Here is a 24,277-nt window from a genome sequence, read left to right as displayed (position 1 = left end):
TTAATGGTACTCCAACTGGCTATTGAGCAAGTACTATTTTCATATTTGGTACAAAGAAGCATGAAGAGAGATGGGGGTAGTCATGCAAGGGTTAGGTTTCGGGATATCAATATTAGCGATGTGCTCATGTGTGGGGCCTCAACAGTGGGAGGAAACTACTATTTAGGTAGGGACATGTCTCCATTTTGAGCTTTAGAAATATATATATTTATATGCACTTCTCTGATCTATTAATCTAAGGTGTTTGGAAAGAAAAGCGACTGGACTTCTTTATGTTTCTTGAAGATGTTTCACCTCAAATCCAAGAAGCTTCTTCAGTTCTAAGACCAAATGGTGGAGAGTCCCAAGTATTTAAGCCCTAGTGAGATACCTGGGACTTTCCACCATTTACGTGTTTATATGTATTAGCAAAGTTATTGCTAAGGTCTGAGATAATGCATAGCTGTAACTTTGATAATACATATAAACACATATTGTTGTGAGCAGTAATTAAGGCTTAACAGATTAGACAGCTTCTCTTTTTTAATATTATTAGAAACTGTTCACAGTAAAGGTCCAGTTAACTGGGAAGGGACACTGGCTCACTGTTGATGGTATCTTAGTTTTGAACATTACACAGAGCATTACACTGCAGACATTTAACTTTACTAATTATAGCCATGGACTCTAAATCAAAACATCCTGGATTTGCTCACTTAGGACACCACATTAAATTATTATGACATTTAATAGCAAGAGTATATATGTATTGCAGGTACTTCTGCAGTGACATTCCAAGAGGAAAAAGATTGGCAAATCTGACTGCAGTATGACAGTTAGATGGATAAATATCCAAGAACAAGTCAACAAACAAAACATAAGACGGGATGGAAAAGAAATATAAAATGCATACATTAAAAATATGCATCAAAATAATGGAAAGATGATCAAAACCATGAAAAGTTTCCTGCGTGACCATTTAATAATCTGATTGTACTGGGAGCAAATGATTAGCCTACTTCTAATCTTTATTATGCTATAGGGTGAGTCTACAGGCAGAACAGTGAACTCTGAACAGTGACATTTCAGATATTTGTGATATCCATTTGTGATTTCACATATCTACATTTTAGTCATTACCAATCATAATTTTAATACGAGATATCACAAATGAAAAAAAATTATATCTGTTATGACTGTGCAAAACTGTCATATCCCAATCAAGATGTAATTAGTGCTTGTGTTGTTCCTAAAACAAGTTTTATCCTGTAAGATTTGACTTTCAGATTAAATTTACTTTCTGTATTCTGTTTTACTACTTTTAACCTCTTAACACTCATCAGGTCACTTGAGTGTCACCTAGGGTTAGGGACAGGGTTTGAACTGTGTTAACATCCTTCATTTTAGACCCCTGTTTTTCCATCCATCCCCATCCATTTTCTGCTGCTTAACCATGCCTAGATTGACAAGACAGTAGTCTAAGCAGAGAAGCCCAGACCTCCTTCTGCATGGCCACCACCACCACATACAGCTCATCTGAGGGACACAAAGGTGTTCTCAACCTACCTGACAAATATATTCTCACCAGCATATCCTGGGTTTACCTGGGAACACCCTTCTGTTAGGACATGCCTGGAACACCTCACTTAGTACATGCTTAGGACACATGTTAGTCATGTGCATGAATCACCTAAGCTGGGTCTTTCCACTATATTGCCATCTTATCATGATGGAAGGATTTGTGTGCCCTAGTAAGTTATGTTGTCAGGGTATTTGCCTGTGTGGGGTCTCAGGTAAATTGGTCCTTGCTGAGGGGCCAGATGACGAAGAACTCACAATACCCCTATGAAGAAAACATCACCTAATGTAGGGCCTCTAGGCAGAGGTCCTAGATATTTTTCTTATTTTGGCTGTTGCCTTTATGAGACACTACAGCAGATCATCTACCTCTGTCACACCAACACTCATCATCACATATATTAGGCTTCTCTGTGGTCTTATTAGCTATTACCAGTAATCTCTACAGTCTAAAAAAAGTCCCTACTCTCACCTCCACACTCCTGGCTTCTCCCTCACTGCCTTTGAACAAGCATTCTTCCGCTCTCAGTCTTGATGATCCACATATTTTGTTAGGTAAAGATTTTGGACCCAACGCCCTTCCTGACACAACCTTCCCCATTTATATCAGCTTGGGACCAGCACTAGTAGTACACCAGCTTGTGGCTTCAGCCCCCGTCCTGGAGGCCCTAACAGTTCAGTCCCTGGTTATTGTAACTATCCAATGGAATATGAATTTTCCTGTGTGTCAAAAACAAAACGACACCTCCAAAAGGCCAGAAAATTTGTAAAATCAACATTTAGGAAAGGTTAACATCTTATAGTTTCAAAAGAGCTTGGAAAGAGAGTGAGTACCACGACCTGAATGATTGAGAACCTACACACACATCTTATAGTTCGTTTGACACACCCAGTATAGAAGTTGCATATGCATATTAGACTTGCTTAGCATATTGCTAAAATCAAATATTATTATTATTATTATTATTATTATTATTATTATTATTATTATTATTATTGAATCGTTATGTTATATTATTTTTTCTAAATTAATTAATTAATTTGTTATAAAGTGAAGCCTAATTCAAGTGGGGTCACGTGTTTGTGCCACGGCGCTTGATGGTCCCGCCCCTCTGTGATAGACAGAACTTAACGCCGCCCTCTGAATGTCTCATAACAGCAGCTGGCAGCAGAGAGCGAGACAGCAGGGAGCAGGCAGGGCACGGACAGCTATTACATACCTGGCTTTGCAGAGTACTCGTCACCGCTTCGCCCACAGCTTTCTGTCAGAATATACACTTTTTCCTGCGACTTGCACGCAGCTCAAGGCGCATGCTCAGAGTAACCGACGGCGCATTTGTTTTATTCAGGAACTCAGAGGTGAGTACAGTAACGCCAACCGCAGCTGAACAAAGTGAAATCTGCTCCCACAGTTTCAAGTCTTCGTGTTTTTGTGTCAAAGCCAGCTAACGCGTTAGCTGTGCCTGGACCACCTCTGGCTGCCCTTCGCATCAATGTCAGATAAAGAAGAGCTGGACGGAGGCGGTTTGAGCGGAGTGTTAGCTAGCCCCGTAGTCCGGTGGTAAATAACGGGATGTTGTTCGGTAACCCCGCGAACGAGATGTTCTAGCTTGTCGAGATACTTTTACATTAGGTTCAGATAATCTATGAGTATTCACCGTTGTTTTCTCTGACTGCGGAGTTCAAGAAAGAGCTGGCGTGATTTCTTCGCCAAAAACAAGTGACAGTTAGCTTCACCCGCTGTACAGTTGCAGTACTCGTTGATCCACGCTCTCTCTCCAAGACTGAGCAGAGGAAACAAAGCCTGCTCTAAGTTATGTTTGCTTTTCAGCTGCTGTCTGCAGTACTGTTGAGTTGAGCAGGTTTTCGTAATGCTTAGCTGTGGATTTTTGCAAGCCAGAGCTTCCTTCTGACCCCATAGGACCCATTTCACAACATGGGCAATTAAGATAGAGCTAAGAAAGCAAACAAGCTGTAAAATAACAAAAAAGTGATTTGTCTACCAGTTGTGTCCATACTTGTTTTTAAATACGAACAGTTAAAATAATGTTTCAGATGAAATCAGCTGAAGTTTTTGTTTTGTGTTCTGTGAAGCTGCACACTGATTGCAGTGGTTTTTGTTTGTTTTTTATGTCTGTGGCCCTGTTGACAGTTCTTTGCCTCAGCATGTGATTCTCATTTGCTTTTGTGCTGGCACTAAGAAGAAGAAAGCTGATCTCTACCCTTCCTTCCTGCAGCCTCTCCAGCAACAGTATAGGAATGACAGCATGTCAGCATAAGAGGAAAAAAAACACACAACACTGGCCTTTTAAGCTAAAAGACAAAACCAGAAACTAGGCTTGCATTCCACTGGAGCATAAATCCACAAGACTTCCCATATGTCTCTTTTTTTAGGTCTCAGCTTTTTTGCTTGCGATCTGATGTTATAACCAAATAAGGACCCATTCATATTCTGACTACCATGATCCCCATGTTAAATTGTATCACATGTCTTTGTTTTATCTCTCATTTTAATCTGTCTTGAACTTTTACATACAGTAGGTCCTCACCCTCCACTGTGTAATCTAATCCTAGTTTGATAATTACACAGGAAACACCATAATTAGGCGATGATAACCAAATTATCAGGATATTGGTTTGGCTCCTTCCAAGTTTTAAACCACTCAATTTCTACAGGTTGGAACTTGATTAGCTCATCCACATAATCCCATTTCTAAAGTCTAAAGGACAAGGTGTGATTGAATTATATTTCTATTCACCACAGACTTTGCTGCTTCTAATGGGGATTTTTCCCTCTTTTGTTGTCTGATCAACACCGATATTCAGCAACTTACATTTAGGCCTTCTGTGTCTCTTTCTTCTTTTCTCTCCAGAGACTGAACAGTTAAAAAGATGACCACTTCATGGAGTGACAGACTGCAGAACTATGCAGACTTGCCCGCCAACATGGACGGCCTTACAATGAAGAAGTACAGGAGGGAGCCCTACCACAGGTATGAAACATCCACAAGGGACACACTGACATTTCACAGCATAGATTAAGCAGCCAGACAGAGACTACTGTGGAAAAAACAAATAAAACTCCTGGACTGATGATTTTGATTTATGAATAGAAATGAAAGTAAATGAATGATAGTTTTCAGGAAGATTTGAGCATTTGTAATTTGGGGCTGTCAGCGCAACATAAAGAAAATACTGCTTGTAATATAAGGATTAATAGTGCTCATAATTCAGCTTTCATTCAGAGGTTAAATCTGCAGGTAATAATAAAATATTGTGGACGTCCATTCTGTAATATGAAAACTAATAATATGCAGTTTCTGTTTGTTAAAACGATGGATTGGATGGCCACCCACCACAGAGGGGTTTACAGAATGAATTGCATAGTTATATACAGAACCACAAAGGAATCCAGGGCCGCTCTGTGATACAGACATCAGGACACTAAAGAAACTACCATTATTAATTTCGGACAGCTTATGTTTGTGTTTTTTGTTTCCTTTTTATTTCCAATTTGTCATCAGCGAGTAGTCAAAGAAATTGAGTTAATTTCCTTTGTTTCACGAGTGTGTTTGTTTGTTTCAGCTTAGCTTTTATTGCTTGGAAATGTTTAGTTTTGTTTTGTTTTATTTTTCTCAGTTTCAGTGTTAGTTCTAGTCTTTGGTTATTATAATGTAGGTCTGCTTTTAAAGGACAAATTTATAAAGTTCAGATCAGTTATTAGGATTTGACTCACATCTATGTACATGTGCCAGACTCAGTTCACACTGCTGCCTCATACTTAATGTGTTTAGGAATTTGAAACTAAAACTAAAGGTATTGCCTCTGTGTCTTTACTTTGTAATGATGTTTTTCTCTTTAGTAAGAAACATTGTTTCGTTAAGGTTTTTTTAAAAATGTATTTGGGGTTTTTTGTATTTCTGTTAAGAATTGATTGATTGATTAATTTATTTTTTACACCAACAGTAACATATAGTTATGTAGTTATGTATAGTTAAGTAACTATAACAAGGATAACTCAAATCATGACTTAACCAGTTGAGTTGTGTTGGGTGGTCTTTGGATTCCCCAACAGTTTATGACAGTAGCTTGTTACTATTTATTTCATCATGGCAAAGCATGTCATACATTTTAAAAATATACTAAAGTGCGTTTCTTAGATTTTACATTGTGTATCACTTATTGTCATTATAACAGAGTGACTGACTAATCTGTGATTATATCTGTGATTATCCTGTTAGCGTGCTGTGTTTTCCAGTTTAATTCCCGTCTTATTTTACTTGTAGTCTGCCATTGGTGCTCAGCATGTACTAGGCTACGTGTCTTTGTCACTTCGACTGTGAAGCAGGCTGTGCTGCCTTAGATGTTTCATAGAATTGATTGTGACTGGGGTGTGGTCTTTGTAGCTGTTATGCAAACCTTTTCACTCATGAAACATCAGCAGAATGACAAGACCCACGGGCTAAATGGACGACTCGAGATCCAGATATGCTCAGCATATTAAACATGTAGTTGGTTTTGCAGGGATTTTATGGCTTTGACTTTATAGTAAGTAGCTTTATTGACCATTAATATATCTTTTCACTTATAAACATCCTTGTTCCTTTACCTGCTTGTAGTAAAGTCCGTTCAGTTATACTGACATAATCAGGGGTTTATTCCCTGTCAGAGCAATAAAATGAGTGTTTCTTTTCAATGTTTAACTCTAAGGCATGTTTACAATGGGTACTGCTTTTCTTCCATGCTATTATATAATATGCAGTGCTCACAAGGTTTATGAAACCATCACTCATTTGTTTGTTCTGCATGTGCTGCTGGGGAATAAATCAACCAGTTCATGAACCAGCAAAGGGTTACACATGCAGTGCTAAGTGAAAGTTCAAAGGTGCTCTTTGAAACAATGTGACAGAAGTTCTTGGTCAGTGAACTCATTACTGATTTAAGCGTGACCTTTTGTTTATCTTACAGACTCAGAAAGGCCTTTCCAACAAAGTAAGAGCTCAGCCGAAACAGTGCACCCTGTGTATATCACATTGCAGGGGGCTGATGGCTCTGCCCAGTGCAGATAAACGTTCGAGTCACTGTCTGCATGAGATTAGAGCGCAGTGGAAAAAATCTGGCTGATTGTTCTTCAGCTGCGCTCAGATGGAGTAAAAGTTATTAAGGGATTCACTTGTAGGTGCTATTTGAAGCAATACTGATGTCAGCAGGGCCAAAGTCAAGGCTGACTACAGTAATTGATCTTAGGAGGGGCACGCTTTATCATTTATGGCCGTTCTTTACTACCCCTCCCACAGGCATCTGGCAAGAGGTTACATCATAATGGCACCAGCAAAACAGAAATAGAAAAGATTTAAACATTGAATCCTTTGTTCATCCCTGCGAAATGTTGACTGTATTTGTTTTGGCTGATGAGGAGCACATCCTATTTTGATGAGCCAGTGTTAAATGTTAAATGTCAAAATAAGGCCAGAATAGGCTCATTTTTTTATAAGCAACTAAATATATAAAATAAATATAGATGATCAAATTTGATATAGCATTTTGATATTTGAGTACACGTTTTTCAAGTTTAAAAGGTCGTTAACCTGAATTTGCAAATCTTTTTTTTTATTTTTATTTTTTTTACAGGTGATCAGTTTGAGATTCAGTAGCGCTTAATTTCATCTACAAAATGTATTTATTTGTAAGAAAGGATTTACATTTAAAAAAAGAAAGAAAGTAAAAAGTACTATTAACTTTGTTAACAGTTACAGCATAAACATATTTAATTAAATTTTTATTTGAATAAAGAAGTCTAAGGATATTTGAAGAGGTAATTTTCTGTTGAAAATCACAACTGGCAGTTTTCACGGCCACAAAAATGAATTTAAAAAATAACCAGTAGTTGTAGGCCAACGACAAATGTGTATATTCAACCAGATGTGAGTAATGGGAAGCAGCTGTAGCTTGTGGCACTGGCGTGCTTGATTCTACCTGACTTGTGATTGTTCTAGATGTCTTTGAGGGCCCACAAACATCATGGTTCACAACAACCCTGACTGACAGCACACAACAACAGAGAATGACGCAGAATGGCCACAATCATTTTTGCAACAAGTCAGAAAATTTCTGAATGGCAAGACAGCAAAGAGAGAGAGGGAGGGGGGTTTTGTTTGTGGGTCCAGTGTTGCCCTGCGTTGCTGGAGCAGTGTCAGACCACCGGAGAGTCAAACCGAGGTTTAATTTCACACAGAATGCATTGCCAGTCGTGTCGTGGACTTTGCTCTAAATGGGAACTTGTTCACTATGGAGCTGCTGCCAGGTATTTCACAACTGATTTAGACGTTGGTGAAGATAAATAGACCATTGTCACAGAAAAATGAGAAGATTAGATGCCTTGCAGTTTTAGACTTGTGTATCAGTTCACCCTTGTTTTTAATTTAGTGTCATTCTTGATTTTTCTGTTGGTCTGATACATATTTCGGTTCTTGTATGATTAAATATTGACTTGTATAGAATTTCAACTATGTCACAGCTGTAGAAGATAAGTTATGTAGGTCTGTGCTAGCAGTCAGAGTTACGCAGACAGTGTGTGGCTGTATTTTCTGTGTCTACGAAGCGCTGGTTTTCATCGTGGCCACTTTATATTAAAGTATTTTAAGATATTATCAGAACTAATTATGTGTATTAATTTACTATTATCGTTAAGGAACACGCCAGCAAGTAGATCTCATAAAATACGCTCTAGAGAAACAAACAACTTGTAATAATGAAAGTATCAAAGAACCATCATCCTCGCATGGTATTTCCAGTACATACAAAGATGAAGTGATCTGAAATGGATATTTAGTTCTCATTTTCATTACAGCACCTAAAATGTAGTTAATTATGTGTTATATGTTGGTGTTTAATAAGGCTGAAATGACTTGGTAAGCTCTTCTTAAGTACTTGTCATAAGCTGCCTTTTGGCTTCTTAAGGCTCTGTACCTAACACAATAACATAATTTATTCTTTTACACTGTGTGGTAATTGCCAAATTTGGAGTAGTAGTAGTAGTGGTAGTAACTTCATCTTTTTTTTCTGACCTTTAGATTAGACACTCAAGGACACCCAACAGTAAACAAGATTTGTCCATGTTAGAACTTATCATATTTTCATTTTATGATTTATGTGGATAGAATAATTTGAAGTAATGAGACTGTACAAAAAATCTGAAAAAATAGGGCTATAACTATCAGTCAAATCTATAAATCACCTATATCATTGTTTATTTAGTGTAGTCTTTTTTTTTTTTTTTTTTGGCAAACAAACTCAAACTGCAAGCTCATAGAGGTGACACCGAGGTTTGTAATCATAACTGTACAAAAGAATGCAAAAATAAGAGTTACACTCTTATTTTTTTAAGAGTTACACTCTTATTTTTGTGTTTTTTACATTTGCTTTATGTATTTTTCTAGATTTGATTTTCACAGTTATTTTAACACCTCAGTCTATGCATGCACAGTGAAATGCACTGAGTCTAAATTACCTGACTTGATAAAATGTAAATCTATAGATGTACCTTTTGATAAAATTTAAAAGTTGTACTTGGAAGAAAAAATGATAGTTGTTGGATATGTATATGTGGGATAACATTCTTCTTTTTCTCACTTGGGGCAACTGCTATGAGTCATAATTTGTTGCGGATGATTACATAAAATTTACAAAAACCTTTTCCCCCCAGAATCTTTGTCAACAGAAGCTTGGCAATGGAGAAGATTAAGTGCTTTGGCTTTGATATGGATTACACTTTAGCAGGTAAGCTAAATACACAATCACACAATCAATTACAATCAGTCATAATCAGATCAGAGTTTGGATAATCAGTTAACTAATGAAGTGAGTGATCGGAGGGAAAAAAATGCCTATTTATCATTTGAAAAAGAGATTTCACAGTACTATGCAGTCCTATTATAACAAATTATACCCTAAATGGTTCCTGGACTTAAGACTGTAAATAGCGTCCAGGTGCTAATCGGATACAGTTGATTAATTGATCATCAGCAAGTGGGACCACCTCTGTAAAAGCAGACGTTTTGGCAGTTTTCTGGATTGAACAATTGAGATGTGTTATCACAATGTCACAGTTTTCCCAGGAGAGGACCCCACAAATTTACCCCAAGTTCTGACAATGGAAAGAAAATTTTAAAACCAAATTAAAAAAAAAAAACCCCCAAACAAACAGAAAATCAACACAAGACTTCTAGAACAATGACATTTGAACAGATGACACCAAAGTGGAGCTCTTTGACTATAATGCACAGTTTGAATACCAAGTACAGCATATCAGCACAAACACTTTATACCAACTGTCAAGAACAGTAGTGAAGAGGTGATAATTTGGGGGGGTTTTGTTTGTTTGTTTTTTGCAACTGTAGGACCTGGTTACCATGCAGTCACTGAGCTGACCATGAACTACTCTGTATACCTGAGTCAAAGATGATGCTATCTGTTAGACAGCTAAAGCATGGTCGAAACTGGGTCATGCAAGAGGACAATGATCCCAAGCATACCATTAACTCTACAACATAACAGCTGAAAAGAAGAGACCCAATGACAAAGTCACAGTCAGATTATAATTATTTTTATGATTTTGATCTTTTTTTTATTTTTACTTCTTTTTAATTCTAAATTTGCCAGTTTTTAAGAGACGTTTATTATATACGGTCCAAAAGTGTTTTAGATTTAATAAACAATTGATCAATTTATTGATCTAATTAATCAGCACTTTTTAGGGTTTTGGTATGCAGGCCAAGTTGGCTGGAGTGTTGTATAGCACATTCTCAGTTTACATGGCTCGTCTGTGCTGTCATCAACAATACAGTCTTGTCAAAATGACCATTCCTATCTTGATAAACGTTATGTAATGAATCTATAAAAGTGTCTTGGAGTGGCATTGACTGAAAGGGAAACCAACTTTGTGGTTGTCACGTTAAATTTAGATTTTGAGAGCGCATTTATTTATGTGCCTTTAGAAGCTGAAAAAAACTCCCTAGCTGTTAAATGTGCTGTGACCTCATGTTTGGTGTAGATGTTGAAGTCTATAGTATCCCTGTCTTTTCAGCTCTATATTTGGGTACCCTACCATTGCCCCTGAACCACAGCTTGTTGTTCATAAAGTATTATTTAGGTCAATGATAGTGATACACTGAGTATGCCATAACACTAGGATAACGAAATGTTAAGCCAGCAGTAGCTCTCTGTAACACAGACTTAATTGTGTATGTTCTTTTTCCTAGTGGCTAGCAACCTGGCTAAAAATATCCTGATTTTTCATGCCACTTTGTTCTGTGACTCAGCTCCAGTTTTCGGTCTCTACACATCTAAAAATAAATCTTCCCTGACTTTGAAAAACAGGTCACGTTTGTTTGTTGAGTTCAGCAATGACGGCTCCCCTGAGAACAAGAGTCACTTGTAGTTCTTCTTTGACTCTGGACCCCTATCACCATTCGGGGTATAAGAGATTTTACAGATGCTCAGCTGTTGACATGACTCTCTTTATGGAAGCTCATAACCAAGTGTTAATGTTTGCTTGAAGGGTGGCTATCGTGTATCTTTGGAGAGTGTTCACATTTTGATCACAGAACTGCTTCCTCAGATTGACTGTTGCTTAATCACATGCAACGCTATGTGATAGAAGGCGGTTCAGATGTGCAGCACGCCTTAAATATGTACATTTCAAATATTACTTGCTTTTTGCGTGCAATGTTTATGGAAAAAGGTAAGGAAGAAAGATTGGGATTATAAAAATAGAGATTTAAAGCAGAAACATAATTTATTTTTTTAAATCACTATGTAAAAACTCAATAATATCTGTCAGGAAATTTTGGTACACATGAACAAATGAAAACACAGATTATAGTTTAGAAAGTATGACAAAACTAAACATTAGTTGCTATTTCAATCTCCACTGTCCACTTCTGATGATGTTGCCTACAGTGCTGCTCCCACAGAGATGAGGGGCTCCTGTCTCAGTTTGTAGATAAGTTTGCAAGAATCTGTAAGATTTGAAGATATTTTGCTATTTTAAGCTAGCAGTTCTCAAATATGTACTCTTTGCATAACAAGCGCGGTGGCTGAGTGTAACATATTGGGAGTGGATGGGAGCAGTTGTCAACATGATTAAAGAGTTGTGTATTTTATTGAGTTCACTGCCTTCATTGTGGCATGTCTATGGTGTGTCGAGTGTTTCCAAACAGAGCAAGAAAGTCTAAAACTCAGAGAAACCAAGAGCAGTTTTTCAGTAATTCTTTTCGCAGTCATTAAGCATTTTGAAAAAATAGTGGGTTTTGGGGAAAACCCTTAAGTTAATTGAACGTATGCAAAACCTAATGTAATGATTTTGCTTATCTTCGGAGATTGTGTGAGGCTTTGGGTGAATTTTAAACACAGTCCCTGTCAACTGTAATCAGTTTAGCATATATCACACCGTGCAAAGACTACTATTGTGTGTATTCAGCATATATTGCAGTTCTGCATAGTGAATTTAAGCTGAAGATAACGGTCATATTATAAAATGTTTTAATAAGTTAACTTTTTCTTTACTTTGGTATGCGATTGTGATTGAAGCAGGAAATGCACTCCATGTCCTGATTCATGAAGATAATTGTCTCTGTTTTTCTGGATTAATCCTTGTGCTTACGGTGACATACTAAAATACCTTAAAAAGCTCAGAAAAATCACATCTTATCTATCGAATAAAAAAGGTAAAGTTTGGAAAGGAAATATTGCTAGGAATGCGAAGGAAAAAAACTATTAAGGTGCCTTTAAAGTTCTTGTGACCTTGGTTTCAGATGTCAAAGCATTTTTGATACATTTAAATGTATTCAAGAAAGAAGCAACAATCTAATCCATTCATAAAGCTTGCTGTGTAATCAAATTTCACTATGCCAGCAACAGGGGAATTCCATTTTAATTCAGATATTGAGAAATTACGATTGGTTCTTGGAGACTTCACCATCGCCTGTTACTAGCTGTGCTCCTGTTATCCCTTTCAAACGTTTGAGAAGAGCACAGACTATAAAAGAAATGCAATGTAAACGAACTAATTAACCAAAAATTAAAGTATTTGTGTTCATATGACTGTCTATAGCTCTTGGAATAAAGACGGTCAAAGAAAATGTGATTTCAGGGCTTGTTTTTAATATCAGCATAAGTATTTTAGATTGTTATAGACAATCTCATAATGTATTGTCGTCATGCATCAGTGTAATGACGTACAGTGACTTCCAGAATGAGACATTTTGTGCCATTTTGCTCAACACGAGGATAAGAAGAGGTGAAAAGTTTGTTCTATTCTAAAGCTTTAGTGCAAACAAATTGCAAATATCATACATTTCGTAAGACTTTGTAAACTGAATTAGCATTGGTTGAGACAACATTGCGTCATCTGTTCTTCTGCTCCTAAAGGGAACACGTAACACCCTGCAGAAAGTTGCTCAAACACAGTTTTAGGCCCAGATTGCAGTGAGAGATACAAGCAGGTTTGTCCTAGTTTTCTCACAGACTTTTGGCTGGAATGTGTGCCCCTGAGGCAATGTTTAAGCTTTCTAACTTTTCCCACAATATGCTTCATAGTGTTGCAAATTTGTCACAGAGGCCTACATTTCCACTTTATTCTGTGCAAATATTAAGACACAAGTTAAATTATTGCTGTGTGAAATGGGTCAGATAGAGTCTCCTTGTACGACACACTATATCTGATTTGGAGATAAGGGTCTATCAGCAGAAGGGCTTTCTGCTGGTTGTTTATCTTGTATGCAAGAGGTCTACGTTACATCTAGGCCTGTGGTGGCCTGGCCTATAAACTCTGGAGACATACGTTGCTGCTCAGCAGTGGGAGTATAATTATCTGGCATCAGTCCCATTGGGGATAAAAAGGGAAACAGATCTCTGAAGTTCCCACCACAGGGGGAGAGAGTCAAGGACACAGCAAACAACAATAACCCAACTTCCTGTTTACAAAAAATGCAGTAAACATGAGCATCTCAGCTGTCTCATTTACTAAAACATGCAGCTTTATGTTGCATTATGTAGTCTTGGGTGTGGCTTTCATGAAATACAGTTCTACGATAGTCTATCAACAGTTCACAGTTCGAAGATTTGATGTAAAGGGCTTTTAACATAAAATACCTAACCATGGTTCATTCCAAACTTAACGCTGGCTGGTGCACTTTCATTAAACAGTAACATTATGGACAAAATGACATTTTAAGCCAATTACTGGGGGAACTTTAGTGGCTTTTGACCTAATATTAACTTTGTGTAGTAGGGAGTTTTAGCTGTCCCATAGGTTTTTAAAATTGTCTAGAATAATTATTATATATCAAACCATTTTCCTGATTCAGTTTTCCAGCCTGACAAACTCGTAATGAGATTTGATTTATTCTGTTTTATGTGTGGGATGTACTAATTTCCAAAAGACAACATGTAAAGAGAGACTCCCAGTGACCTCAAGTGAAGAGGGTGACATAGGGGAAACAGGTTTTAAAATAGGCTTCTTTGTAGCAACTCATGAGGAATATTACAAGTAAGCAAAGAGGAGGGGGGAATGCAGTTATATTGGTGTATGCTGCTGCTGCTCTGGGCAGAGGGCCCAAACCCTGTTTACTGGGAGAACACAGCAGGGGGTGAACTACAAGAGGTTACGTGATTAAAATGCAGAAACTGCCTCATGCAGTTACATCATATGATTGTTGGGGTTTTCTTTGTTTTCTTTGCATTATTGTAGGGTCTTTACTTTACAATATAAAGCGCCTTGAGGCGACTATTGTTGTGATTTGGCGCTGTTTAAATGAAATTGGATTGAATTCATGCTTACAGAGTAAAGGTGTCAACAAAAGAACAGAGCTTTAGTGAACCCAGGCTTTTCCTGTACTTCTCTGTGTACTTATCATCTCTCTGTATAACCCAGGACTTGTGTATACACACACGTTTTCCAGAGTAGGACACAGATGTTTTCCTGCTTGACCTACAGTGCTGTTCCCTCCAACTAACTCTTCTCTAAGTATCATCAGCCAATATTTCATACCCTTGAGGGGCCTTCCACCACCCCACTGGGGGTATAGAAAGCAAGCATTAACACCAGTGCATTCTCTGTTTTATATTTATAACATCTGACATATTCTTTCCCCCTGTCAGAAAGCATTTTAATCCTCTGCCAGTCTTTTTTTAGCCTTGCATCACTGTATGTTTTAATTTCCAGAGCCCACTCCTGTCTCGCTTTTCGTTTAGCCTGGGGTAAATATCTACCGCTGGCAGTGACGGGTTAGGGGCTCGTCAGTTGGGCTCATTAAAGCCACTGCTTTACATCAAGTGATTTTTCATTTGCCCGCCTGATCCTCTTTCTTTGTGGATTTACATGCAGAACATCCTGGTCTGTGTTGGTAGCCAGGACTGAGAAGGGCATTGGGTGTGAGGGGATGTTCCAGTAGAGTGAAAACATGTTGTTGACAAAATACAGACAAGATGATCTCAAATGGATAAGGTGGCCTTTGAAAACTCAAACTTATTTGTTGTGTAACTTGAGTAAGTGCAACAAAATGCATATCACCTCATTAACCATTGTTTGCCATCGAATCACCCCACAGGCTATGCTTCTGGGGTTTTTAAATACAACATTGTTTGTATAATTTTGAGTCAGGTTTTCAGATCGATACCATTTCAGTACAGCATCACCGTCAATATTAAAGTAGTTATCCTACAAAAGGTAATAAATACAAATTCAAATAAACAGGGGAAAAAGTTTTTAAACATCTGATTTAAAATCTGTTATATTGATAACCAATCATTTGTTTGATTCTATATGTATGTATTTATAAAATATTAACTACTTTCATGTAACATTTCACAGTTTTTAAAGTGTCTACAGGACACTTTTATGGGCAGCTGGCATTATTTACTAAACTAATGTGTATGTGTTTCCTTTGTAGTGTATAAGTCACCTGAATATGAATCATTAGGCTTTGAGCTGACAGTGGAACGGCTAGTGTCCATCGGTTATCCTCAGGAGCTCCTGAGCTTCGTCTATGACCCATCATTTCCCACCAGGTGAGACCAATCCCATCTCTCTGCACAGACATCATGAGGCTGATCGTGGCCATCAGATTATTGACCAACTGCTGTTTCTGTTGCCTAATCTCTAAACTTTGTAGTCCAGATAACCTTTTAGCTGAGCTATCTATCTTAGCCAAGTAATAGTATGAAAAACCCCATCACCTGTGCAAAGTTCAGTGTCACTGTATTTATTTTGTAGTAAAAGATAACAAGTGACAGGAGTTTAAGTGCCAAGATTGTTAGAAAGTTAGAAAGGCTGTTTTACTCGTGCATTGCAAAATCATGCATCCCTCTGCTCCTTTTTTCAGAGGCCTTGTGTTTGATACCATGTATGGAAACTTGTTGAAGGTTGATGCTTACGGTAATATCCTGGTCTGTGTCCATGGATTCAACTTCCTGCGAGGGTAGGTATTTTCAACATTCCCCCTCAAAATGCACAGATCTCTGCATACAAGCATAAATATGAACATTTGATAAAACATTTTATTCTCTTTTGTGCTTTTTTTGCTTTTTCCAGCCCAGAGATCCGTGAACGGTACCCCAACAAGTTTATCCAGAGAGATGATACAGAGCGTTTCTATATCCTCAACACCCTCTTCAATCTGCCAGGTGGGTTCAAGTTCAAGCTTATTGTAGCCATTTCAACAAAACAACTGATAGGAATTGTTATGGTGTGCTCACATATAAAACAAGACACATCCCACAACACACAGCACCGCACAACGTGATACAAAATACAAGTGCATGTAACAGATCAGCCCATAGTAGCTCAGTGTATCTACCTTTAAAGTGATTTTTAGTGCAACAGGATATAGTCCAGATTGCAGAAGGGAACACTCCATAGTGCAAGTAGTACAGTTAATATTGCAAATGCATGATACATACATACACATTTTATTGCCCAATGCATTTCGATTATATGAGCACAAGCTGATGTAGGTAAAGTGAATTAATAAGAGCTTCAATGCATCTTCAAGAGCCTAATAGCTTGGAGTTAAGTATTATCCCTAAATATGTTCAGCTAGTAATGGTTTTGCCCAATGGGAAAAGAATGGAAAAGGTCATGTTAAGGGAGGATTGGTCATGGATGATGCTTCTGGCCTTGCTGGTGATTCTGGCGGCTTAATGTGAAGCTGGATAAAATGGATCATACCTTACAGACTGACTCTCTATTTCCTTAGCTGCTAAATAAAGTCAAGTCTCTGGCGGGCTTAACAATAAGACCAGTGTTTAAGTCCGATGATAAAAATTGGCGTATTGCGGTGGTGGTGGGAAGAACTTTCCCATACAGAAGAATGGGATGAATGTGTACAACAGAATCTAAATCTGGAAGGCTGGGGCGGCAAATAATTTCACTGAGGTTCTTGACATTATCTTCCAATCTTCCTGTTTCCTTCACAGAGACCTACCTTTTTGCTTGCCTTGTGGATTTCTTCACCAACTGTGATAGATATGACAGGTAAGAAAACCTTTCTCTGCTTTATCTGGCCTGCAACAAGTTTCTGGGCGCCGCATGATGAGACCATGACAGTTGCAAGCCACAAAGGGTCAAGAGCAAGCCCTAACGCATGGGAGGGTTCAGGTGTCTCAGCTGCTAATCTCGTCTAATTCTATTGTTAATCCAATGGGAGTTCAGTCAAATAACCCTTCGTTTCGATTACAATTACTATATCTATTAATCTGTTCTACCAATTGTGAAAAAGTATGGATTCTTATCAAATTCAGATAGGAATAAAAACAATTACTAACTATTTGCAGAGAATGAAATCCTGATATAACAACAAGATAATCCTCTGACTGTTAAAGTAAGGAGATTTAATGGCCTGTAATTTTTTTTTTGAGAATGTAATCTGGAATGGTTGCATGTCCTTTGTCCTCTGAAACCTGGTTGTTGGTCTTTTAGGGGGAGAATGTTTTCCTGTTTGGCTGGGGACCCCTCCAACAAGGGAAGGCTATCCCATTTAAAAGCAAACAAAAAACAAATGTCATGTTTTTGAAAACCTTCTATAAAACTATGGCCTGTCCGACGGCTGTGTACGTGTGTGTCTTTGCTCCCCTCCCCCAGCTGTGAAACTGGCTTCAAAGATGGCGACCTCTTCATGTCCTTTAAAAGCATGTTCCAGGATGTCCGGGATGCTGTTGACTGGGTCCATTTCAAGGTAAAACACATGCAACCACTAAGATTTAATCTGATTTGTTGGAACTAAAACTAGTTCATGTGATGAAATAGAGTGCATAAATTATATCTTGAGGACAAGTTATTATTTGCAAAGAATAATTGAATTGAAATAAACATACTGGCATGTTATATCATCACAACCTCTCATACTTTTGACATCTCTGTGATACCCCTTCCTCTGTCTTGGTGGAAGTCTTACCTTCCTTATTTATTCTGGCCAAATATAACATAATGTGATAACAGAAGGCAGCCACCAACAAGCCAAGTAAAATTTTCCTCATACGATGTCTGAATCGAGTCTCTTGACAGAATCCAGTTAAGTTTGTAATATTTACTTAAGAACATCAGGATAATGTCTCCCAGTTTTTATCTGATATGTATTTGTGAAGACGACATATACAGGAAATTTTGAGACTGTCTTAATAATAATGCCATTCATCATATCGTTCATATGCAGGCATATATTTTCTGTACACAGAAAATATATGCCTGCACTAACATACTAACACAAACTCACAGTTAAAATTCTGTCAACTATGTCTTCTTATATTCAGTTAAAAAGGACTAAAACCTGTTTCCAAAATAAACTGCAGTTAAAACATGCATATTTGTCCTAGACTGTAAACCAATTTTTAAACCTTTGCAAACGGAGAAGTTGTTTACAGAAGAATTAGAGATACTCTTGAAACACTACCACTGATTATGCCACAACTAAACAACACAAGGTCCCAAAGGTTCTGCAGCAGTCGTCACCAATTACTGCTTCCAAACTGCTATTAACCATACAGCTGTACTTTAAAATGTTACTTCACTAGAATGTCTGATCTTTATTGTGTATAGTGATCTTTTCTTTAGAGTTTGACACTAGAAAGCTGTTTTAATTTCGTGTGCTAAAATTGAACATCACTCTGAGCATCCTCTGAAAAGGAAGTGAGTTCAAGATGTGTAAGCACGTTTCAGTGATGTCTTAAAGCTAATGATTAAACTTTTGAAATGTTGCATTATTGCATAATGATAATGGATTGAAAAATTATACCAATGTTAATGCAATTTTAAATAAAGGAGTTAGGTTTACCTGTCATTTTAAGAATTTTTATCAGCGTTTCTGGAAATCCAGCATTTTTCACTGATATCTATAGTTATTGATGATTTTGCTAACCCCTTTGTCTCACATTGCAGGGTACGCTGAAGGAGAAGACTGTGGAGAACTTGGAGAAGTATGTAGTGAAAGATGTAAGTAGTTTGTATTCACTGTGAGTGCACTGCTGCAGAGAAAACACACACAGTGTCTCACACTCTTGTAGTCTGTGAAGAGGCTGGTTTGTAAAGATGCTTAGAGCTTCATTCTTTCTCTTTCTTTTCTTCTCCTCTGTTCCCACCAGGGAAAGCTGCCTCTTCTTCTCAGCCGAATGAATGAAGTATCCAAGGTTTTCTTGGCAACCAACAGTGACTACAAATACACTGATGTAAGTGTGTGTGTGTGTGTGTAGTTATGGTGGAAACTTACTGATTAGGGAAAACAGTAATGCAATAACAGTGAAAGACTTAGATGCCAGTAAGTTAATGCCGAGATCCTTTTATTAGCTTTCTACCAGTTTGTCGGTAACACGTGTATTAGCTTATGAACAAAGTATGTGTCACATCAGACTTAGAGACGTTGTGTTGTGTTACAGAAAATCATGACCTATTTGTTCGACTTCCCTCATGGCCCAAAGGTAAAACATATTTTTTCTATTTCCATTTGGTGACGATTTTTTTTTTTTATTATTGTCAAACATAAATGTACATCATGGTTTTATCTTTGTACTCATGTTTGTGTGTTTCCATCCACCCCAGCCTGGCACCCCGCACCGGCCCTGGCAGTCCTACTTTGATCTGATCCTGGTGGATGCCAGGAAACCGCTGTTCTTCGCAGAGGGTACAGTGCTCAGACAAGTGGACACAGTAAGCAAAATCAGAACAGAGAGTTCTGGCCAGAGAAGACATTATAAGTGAACCCTAGCTGGCATGTGTTATGTTGTGGCTTACAGTCTGTCCCTTATTTGCTGTTCAGTCAGGGCTTCTCAGGATTTCTTCGTTTTGTTTTCCAAAAACACACCAGTTGTTTCAAACTGAGGGCCAGCTTACTGAAAACAGTGTAGAGTGCATGAGTGAATTTTTTGTTAGATAGTCGTTCGAGCGTAGTTTGCATTTTTGATTTAGTCACTGGCTCAACCTGGGATCCATTCTAGGGTCGATTAGACAAAGTCTGTATGTCAATTATTTTGGTACATATATATTAATGGGAAGGCAATGATCACAATGATTTAAAAAGCATAACATTATGTAAATTTAAGCATGAATTTATGCCAGAAAAACGCAGAGGTAAAGGCCCTAAAAATATGCCATCAGTGCATAAGTAATTAAACGATTGTTCTCAGGAAGATGGAGCAATTGCAGAATGATTCAAAAACAGTCACTCACTTCACTTAGGTTATTCAGACCCACTTTTTAGTGACTTATTTATTTTCTTCATTTCAGACAACAGGACGTCTAAAGATAGGAACCTACACAGGACCACTGCAACATGGGATAGTCTACTCTGGAGGTAAGGCTTTATTTGTTTCATCATTCATTCTTTGAGCTAGGCTTTATTCATCTGTCATTCGTGGACCTTAAGAATGCATACATAGTTGGTAACACGCTACTGTCATTCAGGCTCTTCAGACATTGTGTGTGACTTGCTGGGGGCCAAGGGAAAGGACATAGTATACATCGGGGACCATATTTTTGGAGATATCCTCAAATCCAAGAAACGTCAAGGCTGGAGAACATTCCTGGTTATACCTGAGCTGGCCCAGGAGCTTCACGTGTGGACCGACAAGAGCTGTGAGTCTAGAAAGAACTTGACTCATAATAACACATAGTGTGCAGACATGTGGGAGGGCTAGTTTGGCTGCATGTTTTCTCAGTCTCAGAAAGGACTTGATCTTTAATAGCAATCTGAAATGTAAAATGTTGTGCAAAAACTACATCTATAAGTGCAAAACAAAAACCTGTAAATGATCTCACTCTCAAAGGATACATTCTCAAAACTTCAAATATTTGTACAGCAACTGTACATGCACTCAAATGTGCTGAAGAGAGAGATATTCACGCTCTCCTTCTGTTTTCCAGCATTATTCGAGGAACTCCAGGGCCTGGATGTTTTCTTGGCAGAACTCTACAAGTAAGAACTGTGACCTTTAGCCTCATTCCCCCCCACCCACCCCCCTACCCCCAGGTTCCCATTCTGCTGCTCTTTGCTCTCGGCTGTAACAGTGTCTGTTTGCATACATGTGTGGATACTGCATATTTAACAGAAACCCACAGGGCCAATAGGGTAAAGTCTAAAGTGTCAAAGTGTGCACCTGATAAGCAGGTTCACTGACGTTATTTATAGCCTGGCGCAATTCTCTGTTACGCCACCTCTTTGACTCATCATCTTTCAGGAGGCTGATATCAGTATCCACACCCCCACGCAGTCCTCATCGTTTTTCTCCTGCTTCCTTCTCAGGCATCTGGATAGCAGCAGTAATGAAAGGCCAGATATCAGCACTATCCAGAGGAGAATCAAGGTACACCCTTAATGACCTCTGCTGCTATGACAACAGATGTGCTGCTTACGTGGTTTTACTGCTGTTTGTTTCATAGAGACTAATCATTAAACCGCCTCATCAAAGAGCCCTTTCAGTCGGTGTTTGTCTCTCATAGGCTGTCGGAAAAAGATGCAGATTCAGCTGTTTCACTGAACAAATACGACATCCCAAATAATTTATTAACCGTACTTTCCAGGGTTAATGAATCAGCGTCCCTCTTTTTTTGACGTGATTTTGAAGGCTTACCAGTTTCTCTTTTTCTTCTTGTTTTGTAGAAAGTGACACATGACATGGACATGTGCTATGGCATGATGGGTAGCCTGTTCCGCAGCGGCTCCAGACAGACTCTCTTTGCCTCACAAGTGATGCGTTACGCCGACCTGTATGCAGCTTCCTTCATTAACCTGCTGTATTACCCCTTCAGCTACCTCTTCAGAGCGTCACACATACTAGTGAGTATCTGAATGTAAAGTGGGGGAATTGAATGAAACCACGCACCCTTAAGATGCAGACACATTGCCACACTTCACTGATGCACATACTAAAATTGTCTGTTCTGATCTGTCATTGTTCGTAAAACATTTCAAAGGTTAACTGTGTTCTTGTTGTGTAAAAAATGCTGTATACAGCTTGGTGAATTAGTCAAGAGCATATGACCAGTCATATTCTATCGCTTAGCAATTTTTCTTATTTCTCCTCTTCCAGATGCCCCATGAGTCAACAGTTGAACACACCCACGTGGACATCGACACAGAGTCCCCGCTGGCTACCCGCAACCGCACCCACTGCAGCGACTGCAAAGAGCTAGAGTGCAAGCGCAACCAGCTGACCCGCTCATTCAGCGAGATCAAGCCACCCAACCTGTTCCCTCAGACTCCCCAGGAGATCACTCACTGTCACGATGAGGATGATGATGAGGAGGAGGAAGAAGAAGAAGAGTAATATAATAGGACCTTTAGAGGGGAGCCATGTTCCCGTTCCTGCCTTCTTATCTTTCCTAGTAGAGTCAAGTAGTGATTGCTTTCAAAGCGAGGCAGAGAGGGGAAAACATCTCCAGTGTGCATATGTGTGATCACACACGCTCACACACGTACACATTCTTCAAATTTCTGAGGATAAGTGTAAAGGACCAGTAGCAAGAGAGATCATATGACTGTCAGAAGACTGCATGCTCGGTCCTCTAAACAAAACCTGTATGAGCTTAGTTAAAAAAGAAAACAAACACAAACTTCTTGATTTGTAAATTCATTTGATTTCTGTATAATTCTCCCAGCAGACAGACAGAGCACACACACTCAAACAGACATCACACACCACGTTTCTTTATCTTTTTATAAGCTGAGTTTTAAGTCCTGCTGGTGGATCACTTAGTTTTGGTCATGTTTACGGTTTAATCCACCAGGTTTGGACTTTCTACTGTAGTTTGAAGTGTAACACAAACTGACAGAATATGCACATTGCAGTCACGGCGTAAGTGCCGAAAAATCAGTGCAGACATTAAACATTTTTATATGCAACATGGGAACAACATTCAATTTTTTTTTTTTATCCATTTTGTTTTATTTGCTTGTCCTTATAGAGCTGTAACTTGTATGTAAGAGTATTTCTGTGTGTGTTTCTGTCACGGTAGACTCATTCAGACTTTAGCATCCTGAGTGACGGTAAGCAAAGAAGACGTTGGACAAAACTGAAGCACAAGCTCGCACCACTCGATACCCAGATGAATATCTTCTTTGACTTGTTTGGAGTTTGGTTAGGCGTACACAAGTGAGGCTATTGAATTGATGCTTTGTTACCAAGCAACAAAGAGGACAGAGTATCTATATTTTATCCTTAGTCTCTATGACTACCCCGAAACACAGTACTGTTTCTATAAATACCTGTAAGGTAAATGAGATGAGCTAATCGTTCAACACCATGAGCGGGCTGTTATGCAGTATTTGTCAGCTTGATTGTTTTGGAAGTATAACGTAAGTTTTTCATTTATCAGATTTTTCTTTTTTGGTAAGGGGGGTGTACAGTACAAGGTCTTCAAGTTTGTTATTTTGCGAAGTGTGTAAAAAAAGGAAAGAGCATGAAAGTGGATTCGGCATGTAATGAAAGTAGTGTTTTCGACAAAAAACTGAATTGAAAAGGTCTAATGAGTTTTAGCTGATTTTTATCCACAGGTCCAGTATTATCATGCCATTCATAGGATGAAATATGAACTGTGTTTACAGTATTTTGCTAGCGGGCTTCTTAACACTACTATGTGTTGTAGATCGTGTTCACAGGTCAGAAATGAGTGAAGTGCTCCAACATTAAATGCTTGATTTTGCATTTGCTCTGATCGTTGCAACAAAATACAAGCTTGTTAAACTTAAAGCTCCTGAAAACTTATTCTAAAACACCTTACACACTTCGTCTTATACGACTTCTATTACGCTACAGTCGGACTAGGAAAAACTGCATAATATGATGTGGCACGACCAAAATGATTGTGACCGTGTGCAATTAACTTCCAAATTGTTGCCTTTGAAATGATTTCTTCAATTATGGAAATTATGTCTGCGACCAGTCACAGTCAGTTGCCCTCTTCAAAGTGTGTTTTGTGTTAAGATGGCGATAAAATAGCAAAATGAGTCAACCTGTTATCAGTTTGCAACAGCAAAATGGGGCCAGTCTGTCTTTGACGTTATGGTGATGAATTTGCAAAATCACAAATCTGTTGCAAATTTGTTTTCTGTTTACATACGGAGAAATTCATATTAACTACTTGCATTCAGAGTCCAGTCAGAGCCTCATAGAAATTCAGAAATTCTTCCACAAATGGTGGCATAGTTGCTGCTGGATAGCGATTGAACTGCAA

At 38.3% G+C, this 24,277-nt stretch overlaps 1 protein-coding gene across 1 annotated transcript; it reads left to right on the top strand.

Annotated features, from left to right (window-relative positions):
• The first annotated feature begins 2,703 nt into the window (after positions 1 to 2,703).
• On the top strand, positions 2,704 to 22,684 carry nt5c2b (5'-nucleotidase, cytosolic IIb). Its single transcript, XM_005735765.2, has 18 exons — positions 2,704 to 2,916; positions 4,431 to 4,550; positions 9,263 to 9,336; positions 15,510 to 15,627; positions 15,942 to 16,037; positions 16,151 to 16,242; positions 17,035 to 17,092; positions 17,699 to 17,792; positions 18,992 to 19,045; positions 19,195 to 19,278; positions 19,486 to 19,527; positions 19,649 to 19,756; positions 20,333 to 20,399; positions 20,510 to 20,680; positions 20,969 to 21,020; positions 21,348 to 21,408; positions 21,705 to 21,881; positions 22,135 to 22,684. Exons 2-18 carry the CDS (start codon positions 4,450 to 4,452, stop codon positions 22,369 to 22,371), a joined length of 1,686 nt encoding a protein of 561 aa, XP_005735822.1. The 5' UTR covers positions 2,704 to 2,916; positions 4,431 to 4,449; the 3' UTR covers positions 22,372 to 22,684.
• The last annotated feature ends 1,593 nt before the right edge of the window (positions 22,685 to 24,277 follow it).

Source organism: Pundamilia nyererei, unplaced genomic scaffold (assembly GCF_000239375.1).
Source record: "Pundamilia nyererei isolate P.nyererei 1_Seehausen unplaced genomic scaffold, PunNye1.0 scaffold00065, whole genome shotgun sequence".
Taxonomy (NCBI): Eukaryota; Metazoa; Chordata; class Actinopteri; order Cichliformes; family Cichlidae; genus Pundamilia; species Pundamilia nyererei.
The sequence above is the reverse complement of the archived record's forward strand: the minus strand, read 5'-3'. Positions and strand labels throughout refer to the sequence as shown.

Excerpts from the sequence above, each read along its gene's own strand:
- nt5c2b (XM_005735765.2), top strand. The coding sequence starts at position 4,450 with ATGACCACTTCATGGAGTGACAGACTGCAGAACTATGCAGACTTGCCC. Across the intron at positions 9,337-15,509 it reads TATGGATTACACTTTAGCAG|TGTATAAGTCACCTGAATAT; the intron begins GTAAGCTAAATA and ends TTTCCTTTGTAG. Across the intron at positions 20,681-20,968 it reads CGTGTGGACCGACAAGAGCT|CATTATTCGAGGAACTCCAG; the intron begins GTGAGTCTAGAA and ends TCTGTTTTCCAG.